The sequence below is a fragment of the Atractosteus spatula genome, chromosome 13, assembly GCF_055471065.1.
Source record: "Atractosteus spatula isolate fAtrSpa1 chromosome 13, fAtrSpa1.hap1, whole genome shotgun sequence".
Classification (NCBI taxonomy): Eukaryota; Metazoa; Chordata; class Actinopteri; order Semionotiformes; family Lepisosteidae; genus Atractosteus; species Atractosteus spatula.
In genome coordinates, this window is record NC_142718.1 from 43,388,832 (window position 1) to 43,398,877 (window position 10,046).

Consider the following 10,046-nt stretch of genomic DNA (forward strand, 5'->3'; position numbering starts at 1 on the left):
ATATTTGTTTTTATTTACAAAGCTGTTATTCCTTATGTTGAATGTGTTTGTTTTCTACGGTTTAGACACCCTTTCTTATATCAGTGATGGCAAATAAATCACAGCTATTGAATAGCCTTTGCATCTGTTTTCAAAACCATTGCTTTTCCATGTGTTTACTCAGCCTATGCTGAACTGAAGCAATTTCACTCAAATTGCTTTGAGTGCATGATTAAGAAAAAGCTCTGCATTTCCAAAGATTAAACAGTCTTTGTTCAGCAGACTTACAGATTTTTTGTTCCCATTGTTAAAACTGCAGTAGTAATTTTAGAAGTAAAACTCTAAAGAAATGTTTAGCAGATTATGAAATGACAACGGGCAACATTCTGCTAAGCTTTTACGTGATGCAAGAATCTCCTTATTTCCTTCAGAATGGAATCTAAAACTCCCATTGACACTCTATGATTACAATGCTATTCAAATGCAAATAACTAGTTTAGCATCAATATATCTCCATTTAATAAATGACCTTTTTATGTGATGTTGAAAAATGGTGAAAACTTTTCTTGGGAATTAATTTACCATAATTGTTTTTGTTTTTGCACTGTAAAATTTATAGTTAATTCTCCAATTTATACATTTCTTGCAGTTCCTCCTCATCATGCCACAAGACTAACACAGCTAAAGAATTCTCGAATAAACTACATCACAAATAAAGTTTCTCAACCTCTTTTACCTGTTTTACCCTCAAGAAATGTGGAAAAGAAACTTTCCAGGCCTAAAATGATGACAAATAATGCCACAACAAGATATCTCCAAGCTCAGGATCCTGGATATAAGAATGAGAATAAAGAGACAATTTTTCTACCAGAACAACTTGTTACACAAAGGAACTCTCCAGATAAACCTCATCATTATTATGACCAGTTCCCAACTCCCACTCATTTTCCAAACACCACCCTTAGGACAAACACTAAAAGCAACAGTTCTTCTCAAGATACAAAATATCTTCATGTGACAGCTAGAAGCCAACAGCACAATGATTCCTCCTGGAGATTTGTCGGTATTACAATACAGCCCTTGCAGGAACACGCACCTGCGCACAGCGGAGATGTCAGGATAACAAAGCCTCAGAATTCTGCTAAACATGCCAGAACCAGGTCTTCAGCAACTGTAAGAAAATACACTGAAATGTCATTAACTAGAACAAGAGCACAGTCCTCTACAAAGTCAGACCTCCCATGGTCATCTGCTCTGACCGCTGCTCTTACATCTTCATCCTCTGCCATGTCAGAAACAGAATTTGCAGATGATAGTGTCTTTGGAAAGCAGATATCCAAGACCTCTGTTCATCATGTGCCTAAGACCCAGACCACAACAGCTAGAAGACCTTACACCTCTTCCTTTAATGTAGCGACCCCTCTGCACACATACCTCACCTCTCAGATAAGCAACCACCTTTTCCTGGTGGAAAAGAAGCTCACCTGCGCTGACATGCCATGCTTCAATGGAGTCCAGTGTGAACCCACCCAAGATGGAGGCTTTAAGTGCGGGCGATGTCCTAATGGATACACTGGAGATGGAAGACTGTGTAAAGGTACAACACTTGTTTTTTGAACCAAATACTTTCATGGTCTTTGTCAAAAAGCAAGTTTGCAAATGCTATCCTCAATGTAACTAGGTTCAAATGGACGCTCAGAAGTTTTCTATAATGTAAATGGGCCAAGTAACCTGTTTTTAAATAGGTGTAGCTTTGAGTAATAAATATCTCATTTGTGTCTACTAGCTGTTTGTAGACACCCTTGCGGAAGGAACATGGAGTGTGCTGCTCCGAACACATGCCGCTGTAAGCCGGGGTACACTGGTCACATCTGTCATCTGGGTAAGAGTCTGCAGTAACATCAAAGGGTTTGCATTGTTATTGAAGGCTAGTTCTTTATGAACAGATGCCAAACCATTGCCAATAAAAACAAATGCTTTGTCAGCCAGGGCGAGTTTATGACAAATACTTAAATATTAAGTATGCCATGCCTTTATATTATATTCCTTGTCTCATCATGTAACCAAGCTACTAAAGTAATTGATACTCACATCTACAGGACTCAACTGTCTTCATGTGCTGTATTACTTGATTTAACAAAGAACGGGAACAAATTCCCACAACTGTGTCACAAACTGCACGCAGGCATGCAGACACCTCTACATTCCCATGAGCACCCGATCACTCACTAATTAACTTCACTCCCCTTGTCTATTTAAACTTCCACTCTGCAACTTGTCCTCGCTCACTATTGAGGTTTCCTCAGCCTGAGCTACGTGTCCAGTTAGAGACTTGCTCCGACTCCTCGTTCGTTCTTGTGACCACCTGGATTTCTGACCCACTGTTTCTGATCTCCGACCTCACTCTAGCCTCATGATTTGGAATACGTTCGCTTGGGAATTCAGTTTTCTCTCTCTGACTCCGCACAGGGTCTTTATCCCTTGGCATACATGACAAACTGATTGCAGTCTACCAATTATTTGTGTAATTTCAGCAACCTGCAGACCAGACTGTAAAAATGGTGGAAAGTGTATTGCACCTGATGTCTGTGACTGTCCAAAAGGATACCATGGAGAGATGTGTGAAGCTGGTAATTTGCTTTTCCTTGGTACAAACACTTGTGGATAAGTGTATTATAATACAACTGACTTCAACAAGGACATTCTAGTTTTACAAAACAAAGTCTGCTCCTTCATGTGTAGGAACAGACCCATAACCTGTTTAGAAAAAAGCAGTAAAAGACAGACTTCCTGAAAGTTTAAGGAGTATAATATTGAGGTGAGCTGGGCTGTCAACAAAGTGACCCCAAAGTGAAAGAATGTGTTTCTGTAGCAGGTGTGTAGGAGTGGAAAATAACATGACAGATCACTGAAGCAAAGCTAACATGTGACTTGATGACCCATCATATTATTCTACAGTATATCTCTGGGAGTTTTTCTCAACATTTATAAAATAGTAGTGCCATCTAGAGTAGAGTCTCAGTGTCTGTATTCAGAACAGCAGTCAAAGGCATTGCCCTGCAATGAGTGTGGTTCACTACATGTTATGGTTATTTCAAATATTGTATTTGCTGAGCAGTGTCAGAAAACAGCTGTCAAAAGACATGTCGTGCTTCACCCAAATTAACAGGATGAGAGCAGTTACAGATACTAAACACCAGAACAATTTTGTTCAATTTTCAAGAACTTCCCAACAGGACCTTTAACATAATAATGAACTTTACCAACCAATTCTTATTTACTGTAATCTACTTAAGGAATACATTAATAATGCACTTCAGTGATGTATCAGGAATTTGCATATCATGCATGTGATAGGAACAGAAATGATCATTTCTGGCCTTTATTCAGCTCTGTGCAGTCTGCCCTGTGAACACGGAGGCACATGTGTGGCCCAGAACACCTGCTCCTGCCCATATGGATTCGTTGGTCCAAGATGTGAAACCAGTATGTTTCTGGGTTTTTTTCTAAAAGCTGAGTAAACTAAAATGTTAATTAACAATTTTTATACTACAACACTGTATGTGTTTCATTGTATGGCTTTTGTGTTTTGTGCCTCAGCACTGGATCGTTATCCTTTATGAGAGTAGGTTCTCAATGGGCTCATCTGGTTTCATAAAAGATAGATTATAATGGGTGTCCTTTCCCCTGTCAGTGGTGTGTAACAGGCATTGTCAGAATGGAGGCATGTGTGTTTCACCAGATGAGTGCCAGTGCAGGCCAGGTTGGAGTGGTCCATCCTGCGAGACAGGTAACTTCGCCCAGTCATTAATTAAAACACAGTAAAATGTGCTGTATGAATGCACACATGTGAAAAAGGTGTAATACTGTCTGGAGAGTAATAAGAATATAAGCAACCTCAAAATTTGAACCACTGTATTTCTCAGCTTGATGGTGAAATATGGCTTTTGTCTGCTTGTTCTTTGAAGTCAGAAAGCATTTGTCTGTTTCTGATGACATATTCATATTTTTTTGCTGCTGTATGTGTTTTCTGCAGCCACCTGTAGTCCTGTCTGTCTAAATGGAGGCACCTGTATTCGCCCAAATACCTGCTCCTGTCCTCATGGATTTTACGGATCACAGTGCCAGAATGGTGAATGGAAATGCAGATTTTGTTTATCATTGACAGCATTTAAATAATTTAGCATCAGCTTACATAGGCTGCAAAGGACACCTGACACCTGAAGAAGGCTCCACAGCTGAAACACTGCATCTCTTTTCTTTTCAGCATGGAATAAACCTTTACTTGTTCCTTTAAATAATTAAGCAGACATCTTTATCCATGGTGACTTATATGAAATAATAACAGTTTATGCAACAAGTGTCACAATTGTATAATCAACTGTAACCAAGTCTACTTACTAGTAGACAACTGACAACTGTAATACAATAAAACTAATATAAGGTAACATTCTATAATATGAGATATAACTCATAAGAACTTATATAATATAAGAACTTGCAAGGGCATTAATTTAAAGATGTACAGGCAAGATTAAAAAAGTGAGTAGGATGGGGAAGGATCAAAGATAAGGCCAAGGTTTTGAGCTGAGTTAATGAAGATGATGGGAAGGAAACAGATCAGTACAGGGATAGAACGAAAGGGAGCAGAGTTATTTGATTACTCAGTTTGAGATAATGTACCTGTATACAGGACAAGATAGATGATAAGCAGTTATATATTTGTGAGAAAATATCAGAGGTATTATAGGAAAAGGAGGAAATCTGTGTATCATCAGTATAGATGTCATAAGAAAATACATGATGGGAATTTAGGTGGTGGTTCAGAGAGAAGAGAACTACAAGTACTGACCCTTGCTGAACATCTATAATAAAGTAAACGAGGTGAAGTGAGAAAAGAGTCTTACCAAAAAGATAATGAGACGGAAAGGGCATCAGGCAAAAATAGTACCAGAATTCACAAGCTCAGAGAGAGAACAGAGAACTGTGGTGTGGTTATCATTGTCAAAGCTGATGAAGATCCGAGGAGAATTAGGATGGCGGAGAGTCAGTAAGTCATTATGAACAGAATGAATGTCTGTAAGTGGTTTCTGTGTAATATACAAGATAAACTGCAAAGAATTAGTGTTTAGTGAAAAAGATAAAACGCCTGACAATTAATTGTTCTCTCTGGAGCTTTGGTGAAGAAAGGAAGTAAATAAGTAGACTGAGATTTTTTAACAGAAGGATGAAGGGAGAACCATTTGAAAATGGACATTCTGTGACTCTTTTTAAACTCAAAAGGAAAATAGACATGGAATAAATGGGAGGGAAACATGCAGGAGCAAAGATCTGAAAGGATATGTACTAAGCAGGATGGAGTTTTCAATACTAGCAAGGAACAATGATTAAAGAGCAAAGAACAAATGCCTGAACCAGAAGGAGGGCTAAAAAAGAGGGGGAGACTGAGAGAGGAAAAAAAGAGGGAACGCCTTTTGCAAAGGTAAGAGAATGAAGTTGAGGGAAAGAAGCAGTCAGCAGTGAAAGCTGTGCCAACTACATTGTGGGGTGGAAATTCTAAAAGCTCAATTTGGCTTAAGGTCTGGCATCCAGTTAAAGTTAATTTAACATGCATGGTGTATAGGTGCAATAATCCTTTTATGTGAGATAGCATAATGATTCTGAAGTCACAGAACAACTCGTGAAAGAGGTGGTCATTCATAGTTTAGTTAAAATGTTTGATCTTGCAAAATTATTTGTCATGCAAAATAATAGAGAACTAAACATCTTTTCCTTTCCGTTCTTTCAGTTTTACAAACGTAAGGTCTCTGATAGTTTACACTAGATAGGTAATGTCCAGAAACTGCTACCATCCTCTCAGCTTATTGCTCTTTGATAAAATGTTCAATAACCATACAGTATGTCAGTCTATAGCTGTAGAGCTCCCTGTAAGCATATGCTTCTGTTTTCCAGCTGTATGTAGTCCACCATGTAAAAATGGTGGCCACTGCATGAGGAATAATGTGTGCTCCTGTCCCGAGGGATATACAGGAAGCCGCTGTGAGAAAAGTAAGTTCTGCTGTAAATTTACACATTATCATCCATTATGTCCCATATGTTTACTTAAGTCAGCCAATATTTGTGCATGCCCAGAAGATACAATATTTCATTGTGCTGCTACTATGGAACATATTGTGATTTAAGATGCACCATATGGATATGAAAAACAGCTGACAGATATTCTGAGATAGTCGCTAAGACATTAAAGCATTTATTTTGTATTAATCAGGGGAATATAGTGCCTTATAATGGAAAGACTTTTATAAACAACTATGTAGGATTCTTGTCCATTACGTTTTATCACACATTGCATGGTAAAAGGTGACTGAACCATATCAGTGCACTGTGGCCCAATCCATTGAATTTGCATTCATTCACTGTTTTCCACTTGAAGCAGAATCTGGATTCGTTCTTGTGCTTCTTAGGCATTTGCGATCCGATGTGTCTGAACAGTGGAAGGTGTGTCAGTCCTGATGTGTGTGATTGTCCGTCTGGTTGGAAAGGAAAGCGATGCCATAAACGTAAGTAGAGCCCCGAGATGTTTCAGGCTCCGATGCCAGTAAGCGTGGTGGATGTCATGGATAAATGCCACAAGACTTAGGAAAAAGAGAATGTTTAAATTTACAGGTTAAGTATAAAAGTTTCTGGCTTATTGAGTTTTTTTTTATCTTGTAGCCGTCTGTCTGCAAAGGTGTCTGAATGGAGGGGAATGTATAGGTCCAAATACCTGCCACTGTACCTCTGGATGGGAAGGAATGTTGTGCCAAATCCGTAAGTTTCTGTTTAACATAAATACAGCACTCCATAGTACAAGTGTGCCGGGCCTGTACAACTAGAAACTGAATCTGTATATATCTCTAGAGAAGATGCCAGTGTCAGCCTCACTTTTTAGTCTTTAAAATGCAGTCTTTCTCTCATGTTTTTCTAAACATCTAAACTGCATCCTTTTGTTTTCTACTCGCATGAAAGAGCTGACTGATTAGGTCAGTCCTGGGCTTCCTCAAGCCCTTGCAAACGTGGCTCATGCCCAGCCCGCATCTGAAATTTCATTGCTAAAGTTGCTCCAAACACTGCCGTCTTGGTCCATTTATAGGAGGTAGTAACCTGCTGATAAGCTGGTTGTTAAAGCTGACAACTGAATTATTTGTTACAGTTTTTAGATTTCCTGACCCAGTTATTGCAGTGAACTTTTAATTCCATAACGTTATCCAATATGCAATTATTCTCATTCATAATGAATATTTGTGTAGCAATGTTGCATCAGTGTGGTCTTCTGACTAATACTGAGGGTATAGTATGCGGTCCTAAAAAGAAACTGCAAAGGCAAATATGGAATTTATATAAGCATATCACCCAGTTAATTTCTTCTGTTGATACATTGTACAGTATGTACTGTAACCAACACATCTTCAAATGCAAACTGGTGATGAAGGACAGCATTCAAGCATGACAAGTTACAAATTCCTTGAATTACCCACGCAAAATGTAGATTCAGTTTATTAATTGGAAAACATGCCATTTAAGAAATCATGTTAAGGAACCATCAATTCATAACACGATAGTTTCTGTTCCACCACAATTGAAAACCACAATAATGTAGTATAGCAGCAAGGCTGTAATTATTATGCTTCGAATAAGGCCTTCAGAAAAAGTATAATAATGTTTCTCTTGCCTTGAATGGAAAATCACTTGGGGACCTTTTAACCCCATTTAGTCAGTTTCTTAGGAGTGCTGAGGAGATAGGAGACTTACAGTTCAGATGGGCATGTTTGTGAAACAGGACATCATAAATAATTTTGGCATCTCCAGTGATGAAGTGCCCATGTATATCTGGACTTCAACCCGAGCAGGAGGTCATGTGTTATAAGTGGGGACAGACAGGCTACCTGATGATGACATGACCAATCACCACCAGTGATGTCTCAACTTAAAAAAACTCTACCCAGCAATTTGGAATGCTCTTGCTTTAGCAACAAGACAGCAAAAATAATCACGTCTGTGACTACTACTGTCCAGCCTGCAACTGAAACTAATGTTGAACTGAGAAACTGTATGCAAATACATATCCTGTCCAGGACAATTCTGCAACAAGTGATATTTTGTGAAGATCCCCAGTTGTTTAAGCCTGATTGGAGATTTTTGTCAATATCACTGAATATCATCACATAACATTTTATCACAATCTGATAAAAAAAACACTGTTTCCTATGCAAATATTTTTGTTCACTTAAAAACAGTTCCTGTTCTTCACTGAAAATTGGGAGTGGCAATAAAAATGATTTATGTTTTAGATAGATACTTTATTGATCCCGTGAGGGAAATTGTTGTAAGGTTGTAACAAATTGGAAATTGTTGTAAGGTTGTAAATTAATTGTTGTAATTGTTGTAATTGTTGTAACAAAACCTTATTTTGTAAGGTTTGTTGCTGCTTATTACAGTTATTTATTTTAAGTCTGTTAAGCTTGCAGCAGAAAATCCTAAACTATTTGCCCTCATAAAATTATAATTAAAAACAACTAAAAAACATTTAAACAGGACTAGCCTTAGTTCAATCCCTGAGTATAATAAAGTCATTTTTCATTAACTGAAATAACGCATTCTACACTACCAAATTCATTTCATAAATGACTGTAATAGGAGCTCCCAAAGCAATGATAATTTTAACTGTAGTGGCCATAGCACTACAAATACGGTGCAACAGAGACTACTCCAAGCCTTGTCGAAATCCCCCTGTTCCTGAAGTGGAATTAGAGCAACAGTAAGATGTGTAATGTGTTTCTGTCACAGTGATGAGCCATGTGTCTTGTCTTCGTGTTCGTGCTTTTGCTTTCCATGCACAGCTGTCTGTGAGCAGAAGTGCTTGTATGGGAGCCGCTGCATCAGGCCCAATGTCTGTGCCTGCAGGAGAGGATATGCTGGGACATCCTGTGGCAGGAAGGTAAGTCAGCAAAAAACCTCCATGTGATTAAATAAGAAATTCTAATACTGCTGCATGTACAGAACAGCAGCTTGAATACTGGGATCACCCAACAGTGCCTAATAGCATGTCGGGTCTCTGTGAACAGCAGGAAGCAGGAACAAGGTGTGGCCTGTATTCAGCAGGATGGTGAAAATGTGACTGTATAATTCTGGGGAAAAAAATGATTGCCAAGGACAACATAAAAACTTATAAAGGACTTATATTTACTGTATATGTTAATTCTAAAATTAAAATACATTTTATATGAAATATACTGTATAATTAATTATTAAATACAGAGAATGCCAGTTATTCATCAGGTCCTGTTTTGTGGAAGAAGTGTAGAGCTCACTGACTGGGTGCTGCAGTGTTCAGTCTTGGCTACAGTGATGAAGAGATAAAATTGCACCTTCATTGCAGCTTCCAATAGGAAGAGGCTGATACACTGACTGTAAACTGTGCACTGAAGACACTGGCTTCCAGCCCTACAGCATCTGCCGTCTGCCTTTTCGCCAATGTTGTAAGGAAAGAATCAACAGGAGCAGCAGTGGTTTCCAGTGAGGGATTCAGCAGAGTTCGGACATTTTTATTATGAGCAGTTGTATAATGTATGGACTTTGTCATGTGGACTTGACATGTATTGTAATATAATTTTAAATGATTATATTTTATACATAAAGGGTATAGAATTATACATATATATGTATATATATATCACTAGAAGTGCAATTGTCCATACTATATCTTTGTTAAGTTGTGTGGTTCATGTTACACAATCTCCTTATTATCAGTGGGCTGGTGTTATTAAAACATGGCAGAGTCAGATCATTTTTCATGCCCTTTGGTGCCAAGCTGTACAAGATTCTTCCATTTCTTCTGAGGCTTGAATTGCTGATGAATTTCAGAACGCATTCAACACTTCTGCTAGAACACCTTTGGGCACTTGCAGTAATGAGTGTGGTAAAACATGAGTCATTCACATATCAAAGAGAGAGACTGGAAATGTTTAGCCACATAGACGTAAGTGTTTGTAGAAAAGGTACTATGGGAACAATGGTTTACTCAACAG

General features: G+C 38.3%; 1 protein-coding gene across 1 annotated transcript in view; it reads left to right on the plus strand.

The window, feature by feature from the left end:
• Positions 1–9,622, plus strand: part of LOC148822458 (von Willebrand factor D and EGF domain-containing protein) — a 74,497-nt gene extending 64,875 nt beyond the window's left edge. Inside the window, exons 22-32 of the mRNA XM_088930005.1 lie at positions 629–1,576; positions 1,766–1,861; positions 2,514–2,609; positions 3,370–3,465; positions 3,674–3,769; positions 4,016–4,111; positions 5,932–6,027; positions 6,444–6,539; positions 6,694–6,789; positions 8,859–8,956; positions 9,398–9,622. Of these exons, the coding sequence (XP_088786131.1) occupies positions 629–1,576; positions 1,766–1,861; positions 2,514–2,609; positions 3,370–3,465; positions 3,674–3,769; positions 4,016–4,111; positions 5,932–6,027; positions 6,444–6,539; positions 6,694–6,789; positions 8,859–8,956; positions 9,398–9,418 (1,835 nt within the window). The 3' untranslated portion in view covers positions 9,419–9,622. The remainder of the gene's footprint in view (positions 1–628; positions 1,577–1,765; positions 1,862–2,513; positions 2,610–3,369; positions 3,466–3,673; positions 3,770–4,015; positions 4,112–5,931; positions 6,028–6,443; positions 6,540–6,693; positions 6,790–8,858; positions 8,957–9,397) is intronic.
• Positions 9,623–10,046: the final 424 nt, after the last annotated feature.